Source organism: Mercenaria mercenaria, chromosome 7, assembly GCF_021730395.1.
Source record: "Mercenaria mercenaria strain notata chromosome 7, MADL_Memer_1, whole genome shotgun sequence".
In the NCBI taxonomy this organism is placed as follows: Eukaryota; Metazoa; Mollusca; class Bivalvia; order Venerida; family Veneridae; genus Mercenaria; species Mercenaria mercenaria.
The window spans coordinates 78394398-78420108 of record NC_069367.1 but is presented as its reverse complement, the minus strand read 5'-3'; the positions used below and the strand labels follow the sequence as shown (position 1 = coordinate 78420108).

General features: G+C 36.4%; 1 protein-coding gene across 1 annotated transcript in view; it reads left to right on the top strand.

The window, feature by feature from the left end:
* LOC128558677 (von Willebrand factor D and EGF domain-containing protein-like) overlaps positions 1–25711 on the top strand; it is a 54489-nt gene that overhangs the window by 22997 nt on the left and 5781 nt on the right. The window contains exons 10-22 of the mRNA XM_053548716.1: positions 1842–1933; positions 6306–6375; positions 8297–8419; positions 12998–13072; positions 14015–14244; positions 16092–16242; positions 18079–18214; positions 18440–18609; positions 19616–19872; positions 20842–20959; positions 22281–22389; positions 22903–23033; positions 25533–25647. Coding sequence (XP_053404691.1) covers positions 1842–1933; positions 6306–6375; positions 8297–8419; positions 12998–13072; positions 14015–14244; positions 16092–16242; positions 18079–18214; positions 18440–18609; positions 19616–19872; positions 20842–20959; positions 22281–22389; positions 22903–23033; positions 25533–25647 — 1777 coding nt within the window. The remainder of the gene's footprint in view (positions 1–1841; positions 1934–6305; positions 6376–8296; positions 8420–12997; positions 13073–14014; positions 14245–16091; positions 16243–18078; positions 18215–18439; positions 18610–19615; positions 19873–20841; positions 20960–22280; positions 22390–22902; positions 23034–25532; positions 25648–25711) is intronic.

Below are 25711 nucleotides of genomic sequence, written 5' to 3'. Positions count from 1 at the left end.
TTGAACACATTTGCTGGAGCGATTTGTTGTGCTAACTCACAGTCTGTTTCACATTTCTTCGAGCAACGTATTTAGAGGCAGTTGATGAAATTTATAATGGATGTTCCATGGATGGCCTTCCAGTAAAGTTGTTTAAACGGGTTCACTTACCTGCATATAGGGAGCACAAGAGCTAGGAATAGAGAAATCTTCAAACGACATCTCAAAAATCGCTGTTCCGATTTTATAATGATTTCACAGAAATATTTTGGGTGACTGCCTATCAGGATTGTTCCAAATGTTTTGATTTGTCATACCCCTAGCACTTAGGAGCGTTGTCACTTTTCCCTATGTTTATATAATCCATTTAAAAAAATCTTCCTGTCAGAAACTACTTATGCAATTTAAAAGTAATTTCGCACAAAGAAATCCTATTTGTTTCTTCTTAAAGAGTGCTCAATTTATTCAATAACAACAACTGTCGCTATGTCGCATTTTTCTATATTTATATATCGAGGGCTTGGCGTAAAACTATCGTATCTTGTTCTTTATTTATATACACTTACAATAGTTTTGCACCAATCCCTCGATATAGTGGAAACAAAAATCATGCCAGAAACTTGCTGGACCAATTTTAAAATAATTTCATACAAAGTATCCTCAAGTGATCAAGACTGTTCTAATCATTCCCGTGGCCACCGGACAATCTTTTTCCAGTATATGTATATATAGTAAAATCTAAAAAAAATGTTCTTGCCAGAAACTGCTGCTCAGATTTTAAAATAACATTACCCACATTTCCGTTCATAAAGATTGTTTAGGGTTGTCGCAAGGAGCATGGTAAAATTTCCATGTAAGTCTTTTTGCACGAAAGTGCACCAGCCATTCTATGGTGACCCACTGCCACTGTTCTTCAAATTCATCCGATTAATAAAAAGGGCTCAGTAAATGTTCCTTTGAGTGGGGGAATTTAAGAACTGCTGGCCTAATTTCGAAATGATATCACAAGAACGCTTTTTGGCGACCTATACTAAGACTGTTCCAATTACTCAGATTCACCAAAGGCATGCGTGTTTGTTTTAATTTTTGTATATAGTGAGAACTATATCCTAGAATCTTTAAAATCTTTTGTCGGAAACTATTGGCCTTCGAAGTAATCAGATTTGTCAAAAACCATGACCGCCAGTAGGCGAGGTCACTTTTCCCTATATATGGTGGAAACTTAAAAAAATGAACCGCATGTCCGAATTTAAAATAATTTTACAAAAATGTTTTTGGTTACCATTTACCAATACTGTTTCAGTTATCTTTAATGTCAAAAACATGACATCCATATAGTTCAGTGACGAAATTCTCCGAGCAATATCTCCGACATTTAGTATAATTTTGAAGCAATTTCATAGAAATTGGGTCGCCATCTACCAGAATTGTTCATTTTATTTTGTTTTGATATGAACTAAAACAACTAAAATAAAGAAAACAACACCAGCAAACGTCAAAATATGGCAGCAAGAGCTAAATATGAAAATATATTGAAACACAAACTCGTCTTAAACCAGTGGCCCGATTTTAAATCACTTTCACAGGAATGTTTCCTGAGTATGTCCCTACAACATATGTTAAAGTCCGTTTTAATTTGCCAGTAATTTTTTCAGTAAACAAGGCTGCCACGGCAGGCCCAGCTGGTAATATGTAACTCTAAAATATTCCTAATGTCACCAAGCTTGTTCATATGCATAAAATGTAGTAGGAAATTTCTAAACAAAGTCTAGTATCATCCTTTAATGATAAGCATAAATAACGAGTACCGGTTGTTTGAATTCTGTCTGTGTTTCATAGAATTGATTATTTTTCTATTGAAGGTTCATACGAAAGACAAACCCACTTCGAAATGCACTTGCTGGGGGGATCCCCATTGCCAAACATTTGATACGGCACTGATCGATAAAAACTCGTAAGTACTGCGCTTTATGACAAACATAATAATTATATAAGAATTTCCTGTCCGAAGTACAGCCGGATACAAAACCCTGTATTCTACTCCCAAGGAATACAGGAACATGTTAGAGGGACTATTTGTTTTAGTTGCGACGTTCCATACGTCAAACAGTTCATTCTCAGTCTTATTTAAACTGATAAGTTTATAGAAATGGATAGGCCTATATGTTTAAAGCAAAATGGTCATTATAACAGTTCCTTGATCTCGTGGATTTTGCCAGACCGGATCACACTTGGCGCTGGTAAAATCCACCCGAGCTTAATACAACATTGCAGACATAGGTACTGTTATAACCACCCTATTTTATTTGATACCCAAAGGGAGCTAATGTTTTGCACTATATTTGATACCAATAGCGACCTTATGTTTTGCACTATACTTAATGCCAAAAGGAAACTTACGTATTGCACTATATTTGATTCAAACGAGAACTGTAAGTATTGCATATCGATTGATGACGTGCACCCGGCGTTTCCTACCTAAAATCTGCCGAGCTTACGTTTAGGCCGAGCAAGGTGCGTTCTTGGAGAGTAAAATAACATAGACTTTTTTATTCCTGCTTTCTCGCTGTCTACGCTTGTTCATTCAATAAATATATCTATATATAATCATCTTTGCCAAACGAATGAATTAAAACGGTTCTTGTTCAAACATTAAGCAGTACATGATTCGTTGTTGAAGAAAAAAACTCGACAATAGAGGATTCAACACTGATCTTAAATAGTAGCTTGATAATATATCGTTAACAGTTCATCATAGCTCCTAAATGCTGAAACCTCCGTGCCTCCTCAATAACCTAATAAATAATCCTACTGCACAACGGTCAGTCTTAAGACAGTATGATGACAAAGTGGGCAATATACTAGAACTGTTCTCGCCCCTACCTATTCCAAATATCGACACTCAGATTATAAATAAGCACACTTTATTTCAGAAGAAACCTTCTAAATGGTTGTCTGAAATGCTCTATAATGTAAAAACACAACGTTTTTTGGCGGAGCATTCCCTCGTACCTCATTGACTGTTTGAAACGAACGTTTAACAACAGGGGCACGTAATATCGTTGTCCTTGACCCTACTCACTTCGAATGTACAATTATCGACACTTCGAGTATACAAAATTACACTATATTATTCAAGATAAAAAATCTTTACAGATGCCGATAATGCAGGTAATATCAGTTAGAAAGAAAAATGCTTGCTGGTGTGTATACGGAGAGGGGTGGGGGTTGGGGCTGTTGCAAGCGTCCAAAAGAAATTGTGAGTTCTATTAAGCCTATTCTATTTGGTTCTAATCTCATTCTGCTCAGTTCTGTTTTGTTCTGTAGTGTTGTGTGTGTTTTTTTTTAAATGATGACATATTTTTCGCCGTTCTGCATGTATGTGTGACGCTTTCATCAAAACAAACTTTTTGTTCGGTTAAGTAATCATGGTGAAGAGTCCCCAGATTTGAACTTGATCTAGAAGTCCTCAAGACAAACATTCTAACCAATTATCATGAGTTTCAAACTTAAACTGCGGACTCTAGAGTGTTAACAAGATTTTCCTTTGATCTAGCCTAGTTGCCTAGTTTTTGACCCCACATGACCTAGTTTCAACACTGACCTAATCATCATCTATACAGATATTCTAACTAATATTCATTAAGATTGGGCTACAACTGTGGCCTCTAGACTGTTAACAAGCTTTTCCTTTGATTTGACCGGGTGACCTAGTTTTTGACCCAATATAACCCAGATTCGAACTTGTCCTAGAGGTCACCAAGAAAAACATTCTGACCAATTCTCATGAGTTTCAAACTTAAAATGTGGACTCTAGAGAGTTAACAAGATTTTCCTTTGACATGGCCTACTGACCCAGTTCTTGGTTCCACGTAACCCAGTTTCAGATGTGACTAGATATCCTCAAGAAAAACATTCTGACCAAGTTTTGTAAAGATTGGGTCACAACTGTGACCTCTAGAGTGTCAACAAGTTCTTCCTTTGATTTGTTCAGGTGACCTAGTATTTTACCCAAACATAACCAAGCTTCGAACTTGATCTAAAGGTCATCAAGAGAAACATTCAGAACAATTCTCGTGCGTTTCAAACTTGAACTGTGGACTCTAGAGTGTTAACAAAATTTTCATTTGATCTAGCCTACTGACCTAGTTTTTGATTTCACATAACCCAGTTTCAAACGTGACCTAGAAATCATCAAGACAAACATTCTGACCAAGTTTCATGACCTCTACAATGTTAACGAGTTTTTTTCCTTTGATTTGTTCGGGTGACCTAGTTTTTGACCCAACATAACCCAGATTCGAACTTGACCTAGAGGTCATCAAGAGAAACATTCTGACCAATTTCTCAAACTTAAACTGCGGACTCTTTAGTGTTAACAAAATTTTCATTTGATCTCTGGCCTACTGACATAGTTTTTGACCCCAAATGGCCCAATTTCAAGCTTATCCTAGGAATCATCAAGACAAACACTCCTGTGGCAACTGACCCCACACTGCCCAGTTTCAAACTATTCTAGAGATTGTCAAGTTAAACATTCTGACCAAGTTTCATAAAGATTGGGTTGAAAATGTGGCAGAACAAGGCAAATGTTGACGGACAACTGACGATCCACGACGCCGCAAGCCGGACAACAACCGGTCACGATAGCTGACCTTGAGCACTTTGTGCTTTTGTGAGCTAAAACATATATCATAATTAAACCGTTTATAGCCCATGTCTCCTGTGAAACCTAAATCAAATTTGAATCTAGGTCATCTGTGGTACAAAAGTAGACCTCCAGGTCAAACCATAAGCAAGTGTGCCCAGATAGAGTCAGTAACTCAGATCCCCTCTCTAAATTCCAGTTTGTTTAGTTCTGTTTATTGTTTTTACCTTTAGGGCAAGCTCCTCATTATTATAACTGGGAACCACACGCCGCTTTTCATGGAATTACACACCAAACTTTAGTGTATCATTGAAGGTTCCGTTTACACCGCTATATAAACACATCTGATGATGGGTCTAAATTGTTTTTTGTACTTGTAACATGTGTTAATGTCGGGTTTTTCTCAACCAGTGACTAGAGGGCGTGGACGGTAGCATGCATTTCCACTACCGGCTCAAATAAACCGAGCCTGTAATATTTTCGTTTTTGTCATGTTGAGCGACCTGTGGAGTTTTTACAATATGATATCTGAAGTGTGTACCACGTGCACACTACCAGTCAATGATCGTACGTATTAAATACATTTGATACCGTTATTAGACATTTCTAACGTAAACGTAAATCGGAAACAGATTACTGAATCCGTAAATGTTATTTGCAAATAATGGTCTAAGGGAGATACTATTGTATTACTATTGGATGAAATTGTCTCCCATAGACCACAAATTAGCCTAAAATTTTACGGATTCAGTATTCCGTTTCGTAATTACGTTTACGTTAGAAAGGTCTAATACTTAGAGAAGGAATACATGTTTCATTCCTATGATATCGTTTACATATGCAACAAAAGGGAACACCCGCCTGGCGTAGTTTTGATACAGTAATTACCATAAAAATTAATGTACGTTTTGCACAAACATCTCCTCAATACGCTTTTAATGTGCAAAGCATATCTAAGCTGAGGTCGAGCTTGTTTCAGTGAGATTGGATAAAATGTATACGAATAAAAGCACGTACGTGATGCACTATTTTGATTAAGAAAAAATAAAGACTATGATCCCAAACAGTAATTTGTCATGGAATACTAGTAAGTCATTGTTCCGAGCTCAGATGCGATGGAATAATATCACGAGGGCACAACTTCTGAACGACAATAATTTTAAGAGCAAGTCACTGTTTGAGAATCTAATGATTATGAACATTTTGAAGATTTTCACCAAATATTTGCTTGTTTTCTGGTGTTCCTTTCCATCGCGCCGTTATGACGATTAACGCTTTGATGTAATAATTGTGACGTATAAAACTGTGTATGCGTTGCATAATAACACACAGTTTCAGTCTTCTTTTATTAATAGGTAAATAAAAGTTACGTGAGACTGTATGTTCTACAAAAGAACGCAGGAATTGCAATGTTTGGTACCGTATTCATAACAAAAGAAATGTGCAGATTGCTTGACAGACAGTAGACAACTGAAAGAACGTACTTCTTGTACAAAGTTTGTTTTCGCAATTTATCCATTAGTAGTCATTTAGATAAAATGGGAATGGTGATATCGACAAAGTATCTTAATATGTTTTGCTGACTTCATTCAGTATTGACAAAATTCTTGAAGCAGGACAAGAAAAACTATTTTAACTTTTATCGAAATTTATTGTAGTCAGTTCTTTTTTATTTCAGATATTATGATTATTATAAGGTCGGTGAATTCACCATGTTTGAGAGCACAGCAGCCAATCGACTGTTTCAGGTTAATGCAAGACAAGTTTTATCTTTAATATTGATTTAAACATTGTTTAAGGTCATTTGTTGGTCTGCTGCTTTTGCTGAGTTTTTAGTCTTACCAGTATAATTTAGATCATCCATTTACTATAAAAAGTCCAAAGTATTGTAGAAAAAAAGTTTTATACGTCCGAAGGGATCTGTTATGTTATACCCCCGGTGTCCGTCCGTTAGAAATTTCGTATCCGCTCTGTAACTCTTGAACCCCTTGAAGGATTTCGAGGAAACTTTACCACATCGAGACAACGTTCATATTCTGGATAGCTCGCTTCAAGGTCAAGGTCACACTTACAGGTCGAATGCCAAATGACTTTGTTTCGTGTCCGCTCTGTAACTCTTGAACTGCTTGAAGGATTTCAAAGAAACTTAGCACAAATGTTAACCACATCTAGTCGACGTGCAGACCGCATATTTCGTATGGCTCACTTCAAGGTCAAGATCACACTTAGGGATTAAATGTCATATGACTTTTTTTCGTGAGTATATTACTCTACATTGCGGTGCTCTTGTTTTTATTTGGCAGATCCCCATTTTGTTCACTTTCAATATTTTTTGAATTACTTCCCTTTTATGCTGCTATAAATAGCTTATTTTGTAACTTTTTTATTATTGGCCGAAGGGAAAAACCAGGGCCACTTTTATGTGGTACAACATGGATGGTGCCTCCCATTATTAGGTGTATTTTGGCATATCTGCACCTGGTTAGGATTTTTTGTAGACTTAGATTATTTTCTTCGGAATTTCTTTTTGGAATTTCTTCCCTTTGTTGTTCCTGTCCTTTGGTTTCAACAGTCAAGTTCTTTAAATTTTGCTCCCATCATCTGATCACACTTAGGGATCAAGGGTCATACCTTCGGGCGTGTATGCTCCGCATTGCGGTGCTCTTTTAAATCAAATAGCGGGAGTCCATTTGCCTGTCCTTTATCATCGATTCAAATCTATATTTCACAATGAATATATAAGCATGGCAAAAAGTATGGTGATATTATACATGTTAAATATGTCACGAATAAGGCCCCATTTCTTAGTCAGGTCGTTGTCGCGATCGTCATCAGTCAATTGATCACCATGCCCGTTTAGTCTCCTACCGGAGAAACACCGGGAAGAATTATAGGAATGCCTCCGTCCGTCCGTAAATCTAGATCCTTCAATTACTCAAAAATATTTCAAGCTAGGTGCATAAAACTTAGTGTGTAAATAGAGGGCAATATGTAAATTATGCACGTACATGACTTATAGTTGTTACAGATCAAGGTCACTATTGAAGGTCAAGTAATATTGCTTCTGCTCAGTAATCGAGGGATTATCTTAGTCGCAGTACTACGTGAACACAAATGTTCCCCATCGTGAGACAATGTATCAATGCTTGGCGGTTAAAGGTCAAGGTCACTGTTTAAGGTCAAATGAAAATTCGTTACTTCTCCATAACATTTTATTGCATTGAAGGATTTTATTCATAACTACACAGATTAGGCTGTGTCGCGCACAATATCCATGGTCTACGATCAAGGTCACTACTGAAGGTCAAAGAAAAATTAATTCCGATCCATAATTTTTATGCGTATGGAAGTTTTCCATCGCTAGGGGACTTCTGTATTGCCACTCGGTCACTTATTAATCATGTTTCCATTTTGTATTCGTTTTGAAATATGAATTTGAATCAGTGATAAAAAAGAAACGGTTAAACTTCTGTTGCTTTATGAAAAACATTTTTTTTTGTACAATAGTTTGGATTTTTGTATGGTATGTAACATGGATGTTAGATTTCAGTAGAGTTATTTAAAAGTTTGCAAATAGATCTATGTGATTACCATGTTTTACGTTTTGTAATTTTATTAAATATAGGCATTTTTTTCAATTTAGAGCCTTTATCTATGATTTTACCACAGGTTCAAGTTCGCACGTGGTCTTGCGGTCGCGTGTCATGCATGTGTGCAGTTGCTGCACGTGAGGGAAATGATATAATCATAATTGACATGTGTCATGGGCATTATGGAAAATCGTTTCCACAGGTACGTATTTATATAAATGTTTACCTCTACATACATTTTGCACTTTTATCGCATTCTGACCGTTGATATTAATTACTACTACCATTACTCTATGATGGCTTTAACGACTAGTATTAGTGCCTATTACGACGGCTTTTACTGCTGCTACTACGTCGCCTATTACTACTACAACAACTATTTCGGCGATGATGACTATGGCAACTACTTCTACTACGACGACTACTACCACTACTTCAACGACTACGAACACAACAACAACAACAACTGCTACTGCTACTACGACTTCGACTACTACAACCTCTATTACTACTACTACTACTAGTTCGACTACTAGTACTACTTCTACTAGTACTACTACTAAGTAACTACTACTGCTGCTGTTGCTACTGCTACGGTACTGCTAGTGCTACTACTACTGCTACTGCTACTGTACTGCTCATGTTACTGTACTGTACTGCTACTTCTACTGTACTGCTGCTGCTACTGTACAGCTACTGCTACTGCTACTGTACCGCTTATGCTACTGTACTGTACTGCTACTTCTACTGTACTGCTGCCGCTACTGTACAGCTACTGCTACTGTACAGCTACTGCTACTGTTACTGTACCGCTTATGCTACTGTACTGTACTGCTGCTGCTACTGTGCTGCTACTGCTACTGTACTGCTACTGCTACTGCTGCTACTGCTACTGCTACTACTCCTGCTCCTGCTCCTGCTACTGTTTCTGCTACGGTACTGCTACTACTACTGCTACTGCTACTGCTACTGTACTGCTACTGCTACTGCTACTGTTCATAGAAGATATTATTTTTTTTTATAATTATGCCTCTTTTCGTATGAGGAAATATCACACTGGTTATAGCTTTCGTAGAAGCAGTGGTTCCAACGCCGCGGCGGTGGAGAATTCGTCGCAGAAGCGGTGGAGAAATATGGCCGGCTGATTACATTACAGTAAGTTTTTTAATGAGTTTTCCCATATTTATTCACGTTTGAATGGAAACAACAGGTGAAACAGGAGGCCACATGTGTACTCATCCAGCCACAAACACTTGTTCAGTGCAGTTCTTTGTCGTTAATGCAAACGCGTCTGTACAGTTTGACGAGGGACTGCCGTTTTTGTAGAATTTCAATTAGAAAGGGTAAACTATTGTACAAAGCGACCCATGAGCACGTTTGCATCAAATCGAAAGTATGACACTGACAAGCAAAAATCTGAGTAATCGGTGAATCTTTATTGCAGGCATTTAAAAATGTGATTCCAACGCAGAGGCAGTGGGTACAATTGCAACGCATTGCGTTGGGTCTTCTTTTCCTAATGTTTGTGATAGACGTCTAACTTTACTAAACAGCACTTTTCCCGTGAATTTGAATGGGATATATCCATGAAATGTCTTTGACATAAGACAACAATTGAAAATGAATGTTTAGAAATAATATTCTATTGATTTGCGCTTCCGTTCTGATGAATACATACACGAAAAGTAAGCTTAATGTTTTGAACCATAATCATCTGCAAAGAAATAACACCATGTTGTTTTGTACCAAATGCACTTCAATTATGAATGTTCACATGAACGCATGAAATGCTAGTATTTCGTTTACTTCAGAAACAGAGTACAAACAACTAACAAAAGACAAACAGAAAGCAATGATATGACAAATGATAGACAACAACTTGATTCACCTAAAAAACTGTCATATCACCAATCAAACCTAAGAAACAGTTTACTCCTTGTCCTATTGCCAAGAAGACGACAAAGAAACAAGTGATTCATAGGCCGTCAAAATATAAAGAACAATTGATAATTCGAGAGAATAAGAAATGGTTGACGATGTTTTATTTCATGAATAAAGAAGTTCTATGAAAATCTTCTTAGGCGAGAATTCTTATTTTTCACTATGTTTCTAAACCTTATGAAAATACAAAATACCCCTTAATAACATCGCTCTACTTTTCATCTCGTGTAACGTAGAACAATTGTACCACTTTACCGTCTTCAACAAAAGAGTCAGAGTGATGTTATCTATTGGATATTTGTATCTTTTTATAATTTTTTTACATAGTTGTCTGTACTCTGTTTCTCCGTTTATTTTTCAGTGTTGAAACGAAAAAAATTTTGAAATCTTGTGAAAAGAAAAGAAAAGGATATTGTAGAAGTAGAGAACTAGAGATACATCGGCCTACTTGTAGAAAGTATAACGCATATAACACAGCTGCGCAATGGCATTTTGTTATGGTATTCTACGTATAAGTAATTATATTGTGCATTAGTCAAGTTGGTATGTTATATGATGTAAAAGTCGCATGTGGTCAGCATTTAATTAAACAATCGATATTGTCAGTTGATAATTGTATATATTCAGGGAAAATGTCTTTAAAGAAATCTTTCATGTATTCATATCAACAATCATAATTGAAGCGTATTTGGTATGATGGAACATGGTGTTGTTTCTTGGCAGGAGATTATGGTTCAAAACATTAAGCTAACGTTTCGTGTATATATTCAAAAGAATGGAAGTGCAAATCAATGTAATATTATTTCTAAACATTCAGTTTCTATTGCTGTCTATTGTCAAAGAGATTTCACGTATTTATCTTAATCAAAATCTCGGGGAAAATGTTTTTAGTTAAGTTAAAAGTCCATAACGAACACTAAAAAAAAAAAAACAAGATCCATCGCAATGTGTTGCAATTGTACCCACCGCCACTGCGTTGGAATCACATTTTTTATTACTTTATATGCCTGCAATAAAGATTCACCGATTACTCAGAAATAGTTTTTCCTTGTCTGTGTCACACTTACGATTTGATGCAAACGTGCTCATGGGTCGCTTTATACAATAGTTTACCCTTTTTAATTGAAATTCTACAAAAACAGCAGTCCCTCGTCAAACTATACAGAAGTGTTTACAATAACGACAAAGAATTGCCCTGGAAGTGTTTGTGGCTGGAAGAGTACACATGTGGGCTCCTGTCTCACTGGTTGTTTCCATTCAAACATGAATAAATATGGGAAAACTCATTAGAACACATACCGTAATGTAGTCAGCCGGCCATATTTCTCCATCGTAGCGGTTCTGCGACGAATTCTCCACCGCCGCGGCGTTGGAACCACCGCTTCTGCGAAAGCTATGGCCAGTGTGAATATGCTAGATAGTAGAAGGGTGTTTCAAAAAGTTCTGACAATGATTTTACTGTAAGAAAACTAACTGTAGGGACATACCTTAATTAATAGAAAACATTAAATAATTGCTCCTGCTTTCAATGACAGCTCTTCACCGTTTGGTTACTCGGCAATTTCGATTGCTATGCAATCAGGGGAGATAAGTTGAACCTGATTGGTTGCGCTATATTTTTATTTTCTATTCTGAAAAAGGTCAGACTAACAAGAGCGCAAATAAGGAGAGATTATCAGGTGTCACAATATTTTTTTATTGATATTTGTCGATTATTGACGCTAGATACCCAGATCGGTAGGGCTTTTTTATTGTCTTAACGCAGTACCGTTCTTGTTTTTAATAGCGCTGGTCGCTTTTCAAGTAGATAGCTGACTGTAACATATTTCTCAAAAAGTTTTAATATTTAATGCCGTTAATTGTTTCTCCAACAGAATCATAATCTGCAGCTAATGAACCACTATTTGTAGTCATATGAGAAAATTACAAATTATTTAAAGGTCCGATGTTTTTAGTACTTTATTTTGTGGGTCGTGAGTTCGAAACGTGCCATTCTGTCCACTTAGGTATTATTTCGAAAGATTCGCAGCCATGCCTTCATTTATCGCAATGATAAAACCATTATGTTAAACCATTTATCTTCTTTTTTAAACGCGTTCCTTTGCAATCTCTTCTTTTTTCTGCATTTGATCGAGCGTCACGTAATGTGGCATCCATCTTGCGACAGCCCGTCGCATTTTCAAATGCCGCATTAGAATTGTATATGCAGACCTCTAACATAACCTCGCAGTTTCAGCAGTCTCCTCTGTCATGTCTATATCGGCTATATTTAATTCATTTCCTTCACTCTTTCAGTGTGATAGTCATCTTCTAGATCTGTTTCAGCGCAATATTTATCCGATGCTACGATATGCCTTCCACTCCGAGGCTCATCAGTAATGTCACTTTCACCCTTCGAAAAGCGCCCCAACCATCTAATAACAATCTTAAATAAAACTGCAGGATCACAAAACGTTTCACAAAAATATCACCTCAAATTGTTTTAGATCTACCTGTTTTATCTGTGACATATTCAGTTTTAATGCGTGCGCACTGCTCCGCGACAATGACGCTTGAGCGATATTCGAATGATGTCACGACAAGGTGATGTCATACATCGAAACAGTGTTTACTGTTTACGCAACAATGTTAGACTCATCTTATATATATAGTAGTTTCATACTATAAATGCGATGAAAGACGAAAAGTTATGAGGCCATTGTCAGAATATTTTAATTTTGAAGCGCCATCCAAATATAGCAAGTACTTAATTCTTGAATGAATTCTGGAGAATTTGCAAATTTATAGAGGATTTGAAGAATTATTATGTACTACACACACTGTTTATCTCTATCATCAGGTGATAATTCCTCACAGGGGTGCATTATCACAGGGAACAGTGATTACTCAGAGTAAATCTGGACTTAACTATTTGGTAAGTTGTTAATGATGGTCAGCCTTGATAAACCTAGACCACATTTTCCTTAATTTCTCTTTAAATATGTTAAAATTATCTTTAGAATTCGAAACTTTTAAAACTTGATTTTATGTCAAATTGTATTGATTAGTTTTCAATTCACCTTCAAAAAAGATTCGATATGGTGGACACAATCATCATTCAGTAATTTTATTCAAGATCTAAACGAATCTGGAATTCTCAGGCAAGTTGTAGTCAACTGTGATAAATATGCTCCTAGCATAATGAGGTGCAAGCTGTATGCACCTATTTTGATTTGCTAGGATTCATCAGAATTTAGAGAATAAAATTTCCATCTAACAGCACATCATAAAGTAAGGTGGAACGGTGAGGGCAGTTCCAGAGTGGATATTTGTTTTTCAGTGAATTATCAAAATACTAGACTGAAAAATATCTGGTATTTTTAAAGTGAAACAAACAAAAATCCTCTATGTATTTCAGCGACCTCGTGCATATATTATATTATTTTCAACTAAAATCATTAATTTTGATATACAAAACCTAGACCCGTAACCATAATCATTTGTTCGGTTGTCCGGTTAGAATTCTGAAAACATTAGACCCACTTATTGATAAGCAAAATATCCCAGACAAGGTGCGCATTAAGAACCGCCCAATGCGTCATAGATTGACGTCAGCGCCGGCCCACTAATTTTATTTGTTTGTTTTCTCAGAAGACCAAGGCTTCTGCTCATTAATTCATAAATTCCGTTTGCGCTAACTTGCAAAACATCCGTACAGAACTTAATAATTTCGTAATGCTAATTGTCAATACGATCCGATGACGTTAACAGCAATACTCCATTCTAAATCCGAAAGTGTGGAGGCGTTCTGTCGGACTTAAATGTACATTATATATCGTTATATATCGTTGTGTAAAACATTTACACTATTTTACAGATTGATTTCCCGTCCGGAGCTCAAGTCCATGTTGATATAGGTAAAGGAAGGTATTACAATGTTTACATAACTCCCCCGGAGGACGACTTTGCAGCAACTAGTGGTCTTTGTGGTACATTTGATGGCAATCGCGACAACGATCTCACTCACAAAGGAGGCCTTATTCAGGATAAATTTCCTCTGACCAAACATTCACAGTTTCAGCCTCACCCATTCGTTGAATCATGGCGGTATTTCTTTTACTTCTTAATTTTACACATTCTTGCTACTAGCATAATATAAGCCACAATTCACTTAAAACGTTGCCGGGTTTGGTTGATCAAATGATGGGTTTATTGCGTTTTTTCAACAGTGTTTTGGATGTATTCCGCCTAAATATCGCAATCATTTAGCATAACCGGTGTTCATGGATGTCTTGCAAGTATTAATCTGTTCTATCAGCAAGTGACAGACAACTTCATTACATAAATCATAATGTGGGAAAATAGAGAGCCTCTGTCATATTAGTGCTTTTCGATTTACCTGAATCTTCCCAATTACTGCTACTATCGTCATCCAACTCCTTAAAATGATTTACTTTGGTAAGCGCAGACATTTGTTGGTTTAGTGTTCGATACCCCAGAGGCAATAACAACTGTAATAGTGTTGGTTAACCTTTAGCCAGCCAGTGGCAAGTGCTTTTGCCATTGCGACCTATGCAGACTAAAGCTCACCATGGTCAGCACTGTTCGCTATTAAGTCAGTAAATTTTTAGTGAATACTCCTTTGGATAGGAAGTGTTACTGCCCAAACTGAATGAAGGACAAGTCCGTTTTAGAAATTAACAGGGTAAAGCTTCTCAATGCTACTATATCTTCATACCTTCTGTATTCATACTTATTACACCTCACATAAGGATTTAGTTTAGGGTCAGGTACTCCAAAGGTTAAGGTCACTGGGATCAGATTTTGTTATGGCGTTAATTGGAGCTTTATGGCACGCTTCTCGGCTTCACTGTATCTGGCTGACAATACATGTCTCATCGTATTTTGAGACTATTCAGCCATATCCATCAAGTTCTAACCCAACCCCGTTATGTACACTCTCTGGTTTTTCTTCTTATCCCTCAAACACCCTTTCCAAAAATGAAACAATGGAAATCATGTTCCTTTTCTTTTTTAAAATTTGAATTTCAACTTCTTGATCTAGTTTATTAGAACGCCTCCCTCACCACCTGGCTCCGTTTAATTATTGTTTATATCGTTTTCTAATGTTACCTCATATTGATCGTTAAACACTTCTGCCATTCCACTAGTTCATTCCTCCCCTGGAGTTGTATTTTCTTTCTTGATCCACGGCGACATATGGACTTTTTGTTTCGTATGCAGTAAAGTAACTCATTCTCTCCTATTGTTCGCAGTACACCTCCGTAGCTAGAATGTGGATACGAACACATGTGTAATAAGATTGTTTACATTTCTTTAAGTGTCATCTATTTGAAAATGCTACCAAAATGTCAGATGTAGGTCTACATAAATGGAATAAAAACAGAACTAGCTTATATAAAACATGAAAATGCCATTTTATCTGGGGAAAACTTGAGGGTTTTCTTTCCGTTTTGAAGTGCTGATTGATTACCTACCTCAAACGGCATCTTTTCTCAGACCTCCTGGTCGATTTTAAACAAATTTCATACATTCGTCAAATGTTTATTACGTTACTCTTTAACAAGATTGTTCAAATAATTCTAATTTGTCCTTTAATATAAACAGCTGGTCGATTTTGAAATAACATCAGAGAAATTTTCTTAGGCGAATTGCTACTAGATGTGTTAACATCCATCTTGATTTTTCGGGACAGTCTAGTTTTTTCCCAACGGAAAATTGTGCAGGCCAGTTTACAATGTAATTCGGCAGAAATGTTTCTAGTTTTATACCCGATTGTACTGTGAAACTTTGGTAAGTGATATAGAACCGTTATGACGGTCTTGTTTTCAGGATCACTACAGTGTCATTATTTTTTAAGCTGAAGGAAAATATTTTGTCTTCAGGACTCTAAATTCCTAGCGGTATTTACTACCATAAATGCTTTTTTGCAGGATTCCTATAGGATCATCGATGTTTGACCTGAAAGAAAACATTCCGACTGACCCAAAATGGAACAATGACATCTACTATTGTAACTGCGACCAGAAAAAGGGCATTGTAGACTGCACATTTGATAATATAAAAAATCCCCCGGCTGTACACGTAAGTTTACATTTTTTACTTTTCTTTCTAATGCGTCTCTTAACAGTACTGAAACTCCGCAATTAAACAAGGGTTTCGTTTAACCTTATAATGTTTGAGGCCTTCATCTCTTCTTTAAACAGCAGTACAGCTCTTGTAGCCATGATTTCACAATTTTAGAGATAATACCAAGTACTAACAACTTACAATTGATTATGTTCAGCCTCGGAAATTCTACAATAAAGTTACACAATAGTCCTCGTACTGATGTCCAGCCTATCTGATTAAAGTAATTGTGAAGCTATGTAAGATCCTGTCATCTATGCCTTCCAGTGACCTTAAGATTTTAACAACTATGCATAGTATGAATGGCATAGCTCAAAAAACAGAATAGTTTATTATCTTTGTCTCGAATAACAAGTTGTTGAAGTTGGGGTATGTATGTGGCTGTTATGTTACAAGTGCGGTTTATCACTCTTCTCTGCCACAACTCACTCCCCAGTCACACAAACACACACAGTCACAGTTTCCGGCTATTTTAGGAAATTTGCGGTTCCAAGAGGTGTCACACTGCTTTCATTTCTTTATACTTTCTATTTTGATTAACTGATAAATGTATATGAGGGTTTCACTTTATGCTATATGAATGTAAAGCTACTTTGGGTCAGCTGTAATTTTGTCATTCTTCTTTTACGCGTTTTGACTTCCTTTATGTCCGTACAATCTAACATGCTGTGTTGTTATTTCCGCCTTATCTTTCATCTGTATCGTCTGTAAAATGATCCTTTATCCCATCCTTCAAAATGAAATAATTTAAAATATCCGAAAGGCTGTGCAAAAAGATATGTTAACGTATAAAAAAATGTTTTCACTGACTGAATGTAATACTGAAACTTATGATAAACACATAGAACGTGGTGTTTCAACTTACCTTACATGGTCCCTTTGTAAGGCACTTCGATTTTTGAAAAGATTATGTTGGCGAATGAGGTTTTTTTCTGTCTGAGACGGCACATTTACGTTATCATACATGTTTGACAGATGCTATAAAATCCCATCTGACTAAAGTACATCTCCTATTACGCTACGCATAGGATCTGAGAACGACCTATTCATAGCCTCGTTCTGACGACCCTTGTGCTAGCCAATCAGAGCTTAACTTACAACATTTTGCAAATCTACCTGTAGCCTTGACTTTTGATATTTACAATTCTTATGTCGTAATGTGTCAGATAGCCGGTTAGCTCAGTCGGTAGGTCACTTGCTTTGTAAGCGATGGGTCCCGGGTTCGAGCCCTGGAATGACTGTACATTTTTCTTACTCTTTGACATTCAAACAAGTCGTCTAATTGGTTAAAATAAAAATAGCAATACTGGAAATCCAAAATATACAGAAGACGTGTGTGAATGGGTCGTTCTCAGATCTTCGTTTAGAAGATCAAGTACTTAAGTCAGATTGCTATAAAATCATACAGAAAGACACTGTTTTCATCGAATTATAAACTATGTTAATATATTGTGTTGTATTTCGAGAGACGTATAACCTCTTAGCTTTTAAATATCTAAACCACATTTCTGTTTCCGTATTATTTCTTAAAGTTCAAATAAGAAGAAACGTGTTAATTAAGTCTTTTAGAATGTTTTAAACAGGAGAATAAAAATGTATGTGTTTGTCAAGTTTTTTTATCATCTCGTAACTGCTCTTTTTTCTACGCTAAATACGTACATTGATATGATTCGAGTAAAATGTAGAAAAAGGAACGTGGACTAGTTTTGTCAGTTGTAAGGTAAACTAATAATAACAATATTTACCACTGTTCTAATGATTTTTCATTCCTCACAATTATTCTTGTTTTAGACCGTATGCCCAGCATGCACCATACCGTTAAATGGCGGAGGGAAAGGAAATAATGCGGCAGGCCGTAAAAGAAGAGCGGCGGGAAACCTAGGGGATGATAATGCACCGATACACTACTTCTTTGACTACGGCCTGTGTAAGTTTGCTTGTTGGTTAGGTGTATTCAACTTCTGTTATAATAATCATATTTGTTCTTGCGTTAAGAGTAAAATGGTTAATGTGCATGCGAATATCATTTTATTTTTCCCACTTCGTAGGCAGATATGCCTTATTGTTCAGAACAAACGTTCAACACTTGCTATTTTAAAACTAATTTTAGAATATTTTGACATTAACAATCAGGAAAACTTCATACTTACAGCATACGCACCGACGCTGAGAGATTTCCCCACAGAAAATGGAAAAACGAAAGTGGATGCAGAGAAAGCTTGTAACGATGCTTTCAGCAAGCATTCAACCATACAACAGTGTATCACACATGTTGGTATGGATTTCACGTCTGTAAAAGAGACATGCGTCGAGGATTTCAAGGTTAGACCTTATTTAGTCATGACAGTCCATCTTGTCCGGTGATAGCTGTATAAATGTTGGTCTGTTTCATGCTTTCATGGACAGAAAAATAGTTTTACTTTAATTATGTCTCCCACCACACAGTGGTGTTGGAGACATATTGATTTACTCCAGTATGTGTGTCTGTCTGTGTGTCTGTCTGTCACAAAGCTTGTCCGTACTCTAAGTCGAACATTTCTCATCCGATCTTCACCAAACTTGAACAAAATATGTTTGACCATAAGACCTCGGCCAAGTTCGATAACTAGCCAAATCCGCCCAGGCACTTCTGAATTATGGCCCTAGAATTACTGATTGAGTCCACTCGTCCAAGCCGTCTAACTGGGTCCATTCATCTAAGCCATCTAGAGAAACTAGACATTTTTCATAGGGGCAGTTGTGGGAGACATGCGCTTTTCTCAAAAGTATCTCTAATAAATATGGCTTCATATTGTTCGCTATTTGACGACAATTCTACAATTTTGGTGGATGAAGACACCAGATGGCTCGTTATTCCTTATTTCTGGCATTGCGGTACAAGCACTGACCTTCTACCACATTATTTGATTATTTCTGGGGGCATCCGTGGCCGAATGGTTGAGGTCACTGACTTCAAATCACTTGCCCCGCATCGATGTGGGTTCGCGCCTCAGTCGGGGTGTTGAATTCTTCATGTGAGGAAGCCATCCAGCTGTCTTACGGAAGGTCGGTGGTTCTACCCAGGTGCCCGCTAGTGGTGAAATAATGCACGGAGGGGCACCTGGGGTCTTCCTCCACCATCAAAGCTGGAAAGTCGCCATATGACCTATGATTGTGTCGGTGCGACGTTAAACCCAACAAAAATAAAATAAAAAAATGATTGTGATTGTGAAATGGAGATGTCTAGGTGATTCCGAGTCAGCAACGACCTATATCGCTTGTCTGAGGAATACCTCCAGCATTAAGATATATAAATTATATGTTAAAACTTAAATGCTTTTTTTTTCAGTATTTTGACGACGGATCATTCATCAACAGCGCATTAGGAGCAGCCGTAGCCTCATGTGTCAATGCCGTGTTGAGAAATTCTTCATTTTATGACAAAGACGGCAATCTTCCAGCATTTATAGCAACAGACCGCTGTCCGAACGATTGTTCCGGAAACGGGGCGTGTGTGCACGGCGTTTGTCATTGCACAAGTGGCTTCGTTGGCGACGGTTGTGAAATCAACACCAGAACTCCGCCGGAAATATATAATATTATTAGGTAGACTGATATAAGCATGATGCGGTGACCGTTTTTCATTGATTTTAGGGGTTATATGGCTGTTTAAGAAGGTACCAGCGTTTTCCTTTTGTCAGGATATCCGCCATTTTGAAAAAAAAAAAGCAAATATTTCTTTCTAACAAAATTTATGCCAAAAATCAATGCTTAATAATTAAAATATGACTAATAATGTACCATTAAATCTAACAGATTCTACTTCCTGCAAAAAACAAATTTTCACCTTTATTTTTGGCTGGCATTTGCCCAAAATGTACATTTGAAGCATTTTTGTGTGTCATTTAGGCAGCGAAATATTTTTAAAATCTTAACAGCAGATTTTTTTAGATTTAAATATATTTTGTTTATTTAAAAATAAGTGGGTGGGGTAATCATGCCAACATGTGAAAATGAAAAAGATTTGTTAGTGTGATATATGCTTATTTATATGTTACTGATATCACCCTGTATTTATAGTATATAGTGTAAAGCCGGAAATCCCTATAACATTAAGTAGGATATTTTTTTCAGTTTTACTTCATTTTAGAAATGCTTAAACATTGGGTAAAGAAAATGCCCTATAAAATCAAATCGAGTGCGATGACCAGTGCTTTTTTGCCCTAAGTTGTCTTGGAAACTTCTTCAAGCTCATAGAGTATGAATAAATTCTTAACTGAAGAAAAAATTTGATCCTACATCCTTAACAGCAAGCAAATTATGAGGAGATATATAAACGGAAATTTCTTTGTGCTTGTTAATAGCTAGATTTTATAGTAACTGTAGTTACTGTATGCTGTGATGCCGCGTTGTTTTAGTATTTGTTTTTTGACCATTGCTTTTCGCTGTTATGTGACGTCACAATGTAAATGTGAAAGAAGTGGTTTACTGACACCCAACTATTACTTTTGTAACGTTATCTACATCTGATTATGCGGTTTTGTATTATTTTATTTCTGTTCTGTTGTTTTATAGCGACTTTGAAGGATCCGTGTTATGCGACGTCACAACCAGACCGTGCGAAACCGTGTTTGTCGCTGGAGACAACATGTACAATAATTCAAGACTGTCGTGCAAAATAGAGGAATTCAGGGTTTGTTTTTGAAAATTGTGTTCATGTATATAATTTTTAATACCAACCCCCGTACCGCACTTCTCCCCCCCCCCCCCCCCACCCCCACCAAAAAAAAAAACAAGTCAGTAATTACTGTTACGGAACGAAGTCGAGTCAAATACTTTATTTATGCCTCTTCATGCGTACAGCATGATAACTTTATTTAATGTCTCTTCATGCGTACAGCATGATAACTTTATTTATGCCTCTTCATGCGTACAGCATGATAACTTTATTTATGCCTCTTCATGCGTACAGCATGATAACTTTATTTAATGCCTCTTCATGCGTACAGCATGATAACTTTATTCATGTCTCTTCATGCGTACAGCATGTTCACTTTATTTATGTCTCTTCATGCGTACAGCATGATAAAAGAATGCATTACTAAAATATTTTAAAAATACGTATGGCTTTTTTTAAGAGACAATTTGATCTATACACTAGTTCTATACATTTACATATTCTAAGACCTAATATTTTGTAAGATGACTAAGTCACTGACATAATACTATTAAAATCCTTGTATACTAAGTAGATATACCTTCAAAAGGTTTGCTTACATAAAAAGCATGATCCATCTGTGACTAGCTGCAGATAGATGCTGTAGGAAAATTTTGAAAATATCTGTGACAACTAAATAAAGTTAAGAACAAAATACTTGCCTAAAGTATTGTTAATAAATCTTTTATAATATGTAGGTTGTATCAGATCAGATTTGATATATATTTGCAGATTTATTTAATGTTTCTTCATAATATTTTTCTAGACTACAACTGACAATGTTAAAATATTATTAACATTATTTACAAAACAATAATTTTTTGTATGTTTTGAAATATTGAAATATTGGAACGGATGTCAGAATTTTAAGCTCTCTATATGGCACTATTTTAAATTCAGTAAGCTTTGAGAGTTATATTTCATTAATTTTCAATACAGATCTCGACAAATTGTACTATATTTTCTCTTTTGTAAAACTGAATCAATTTTGGATTCATAAAGCATTAAAGTTGTTACAACTACATGTACTTTTTGATAAGTCACAATCAGTTTGCGATTCACTGCATCAAGAAAAGCCCAAGTGGTTTGTTTCAGGACCAGACGTCAAATGATATTTTCTAATGCAACTAAACCATTACATTTTCTGTAAGAACAATTTTACTTTATCTGTTAAAACTAAGTTATGTATCCATTATTTTAAGTCAATATTTGATACGTGAAAGCGAAAGTTGTTCTTCAATGCACACAGATCGTAAAACAGGTTGATTTATATTATTTAATTTCAATGTTTGTCTAGTTTGATGGGGCTGGTTTTGTGGCAACTGGAAGACAGTTTACGACAGGCGTTGTCTACAATAATATGAACAACATTGGATGCAAACTCCCAGCTAAGCAGACAGTTGGAGGTATAATTTTATTATAGACATCGTAAAGTTGCTAGCTTAAATGATATATTTTTGTTGCTGTAAATTCTTTAATCAGTATATTACATCAGATTGTCTGCAATTAAAGCACTCCTGAGGACTGAGAATTAATGGTTGAACTACTGTGATCGTCCTTTTTTGTCGTCCGTCGGTCAACTGTTTAACTGTTTACGCAGTGAAGATACCATTACATGGGCAATCTTGAAACCTCAGTACGTGTAAAGTCACAAGATGTACCGCTCAACGGTTACATCATGTTGTCGCCCTTGAATTAGTGACAGTTTTTCGACATAAGAAATAAAATTACTTTTAGGCTAGCAGTCTTCATGATACGTACGCAAATGTGTGTTGCCACGAGAACCAGCGAAAATTTGAAAATAGGACAGATAGCTTTTTCTACACTTAAGTCCAAATTGCCATAAGCCCTGTTGTGCATCAATTAGGCAGAAGGTTTCACAACCTTTACATTTTCATTGATATGCTAATTTCTTTCAGGACACACAGTGATCAGTTACAATATGTCTATTACAAATGATGGTCATCTTTATAGTAACGAGGTGAAGGTCGTTAAGACAGATTCAACGTGCCTCAGTTGCAGGGACTCTGGAGAGTCATGCCACATTCAGGTAATGTGTCACAAACAAATTTACTTATTCAAAAAACTGCAAGCAGGCTGATCTTGATGTTCACTGGAACTGCACTCTCACAGTTGAACAAACAGTACAACAGTCATATAATAACGTACTGCGGCTGCGGTCACCGTGAATCTAAACAATACTTGCTGTGTATAGTACTATTGTAAAATCAATTCAAGAATAAATGAATTCGCTGCACTCTCACAGTTGAACAAACAGTACAAAACTCATATTATGTGCTGCGGCACCGAGAATCTAGACATAACTTGCTGTGTATCATAAATTCAATTCAAGGATAAATGAGCTCGTCTAGAACGGTACACCCCAAGCCCTATATCTAACATAAAATAAATAAAAGCTTCTAAAAGTGGATACCTCCTCGTGGTTAGACGGAACTGGAAACATTTGAGATCAAACGGCAAACATCCACATCGATAATGGCAATACCCTTTAGAAGCCGGCGAGTCATTGGCAGGGGGCTTAAACGTAGTCAAGTCCAATAATGATTTTTTCATCCTTGTTCATCCGTACTCTCACTATGCTCGTTTTCGTATCATGGGAAAGTTTGTAAAATAATATTGGATTTTTTATTTTCGAAGTGATGATTACATTTTTGATGGGATTCAGATTCTTGGTGTTTTTTTTTTACTCTAAAACACTCGAAATTCGCTCTCCGTTGACCCCGAGAAACAAAAATTTTCTGGGGGAGGCCCCCGTACCCCCACCAGCAGATACCCCCTCCCGCACTTACCCTCATTTGTATCCCCTGGAAAAATCCTTGATCCGCTCCTGCATAAAACCTACCTTTCTTCTCTTTTCCTTCTTATATATTCTTTTTTTAGCTCTTCTGAGTATTCACTGTCCGTCATACATCGCCCGTCCGTCAGTCCACACTTTGTTTTCAAACGACATTTCTAAAATCATTAGGGAGAAATTGATGAAAGTTGGCCAGGATGTACCTTGGTTGGTCCTCTACTAAAATTTTCAAAAATTTTTATTCCATGTAAAAGTCTTCTTAGAAACCACAAGCAGGATTTCAGGATGATTTAACAGAAGTGTTCCATGGGTGACTTTCTACCAAGATTGTTCCGTGTTTTCTGATTCGTCAAAAAAAAAAAAAAAAAAATCAAATAAAATGCGTGATCGCTTTTTCCTATAATGTATATAGAAGGTTTCTTAATGAATCTTCATGCAAATATATTTTAATGACTGTTAATGGTACAATAATTCGTCAAAAATATGACCACCAGAAGACATGGTCACTTTTACCTGTATGCATAGAATGGGAAATTTAGAGACTTCCTGTGCGATTTGAAAAAAAAAAACATATCAAACAAATGTTCCTTGTATGACCCTGTACCTGAATTGCTTAAATTATTTCGATTCGTCGAAAAACGTGGCATCTTTTCATTATATATATTTAGGAAGAACTTTCAAAAATATTTGCTGTCAGAAACTACTGGCCAAGTTTAGAAAGAATAACCATACGTAATTTTTCCGACCCTCAGAGCTGTTATGATGGAATATCAGCCAGTTAAATTGATGACATGGCCGCCAGACGGCGTAATCACTTTTCACTTTAAGCATGTAGTGGAAATTTGAACTGAATTATGTCAGAAAATCTTAAAGAACATCAAGACTTATTCTGTCGTGTTGCATCGTTTCTACAAATTTTGTCCAAATGGTGCACTTTTCGTCACAATTAGCCCCGCCCAGGGGTTCACTTGTTTTACATAAAGGATATTACATGATGGTCTTTTCGTAATGAATTTATTAAACGAGTTGAATAAAATAATAAAATGCGAGACTCCGCGACGTCAAATATATGATAAATACATTTATGTGAGAAAATTAAAAAAACAACTTGTCTAAATTTACAAGAGCTAGAGCTTAGACACTTGACATGAAAACTGTATTGTGGTCATTTACCGAGTTTGCCGAGACAGTGCTCCTTGGGATACAATTGGTCACGCCCTGGGGACCGCTTTTTTATTTATACATGAAAAGCTTAAAAAATCTTCTTGTAGTAAGACACTTAGTGTATAGCAGTATATATAGCAATACTATATAGTGGTTCTCCACAAAGGTTGTTTAAACCTTGTCCCTGGTGTTAGAATTGGCCCGCACAGGGGGTCACATGTTTATCATTTCGTTTATTTCATGTGTTACAAATGTTCTCTATTGATTCAGATAAGCGATAAAGTGCCGTCATGACTGTCTTGTTTAAATCCTCTACAGAAGTAAACCAATTTATTTCCCCGCCAATGGCGTCAATGAACTGCAATACTTCACTGAAAAGCGTTGCATAAGCGATGTTTTGTAAACAATTTATGACACATATGTCGTTAAGACGGGGAATTAATGGGTCATTTAAATTTTATTACATGTATAACAATATTGTGGAACTTTCTTAATTTGGTCGTTTCTACTTGCACATCTGCAATATAATTGTTTTAATATGGAATATTTTTGATATGTGTCTGTTAACAGGGGAACACATGTCTGATTGACGGCAACTGCCGAAAGCCTGGCGACATTAACCCAGCAAATAGAAACATGAAATGTGATCCCACTAAAAACAAGCAAGCATGGACATCTGAAGCGGGTATGTAGAAGAAAATGTATTGACATTTCGAATAATTGTTTTCATAAGGTTTAATGTTACATTT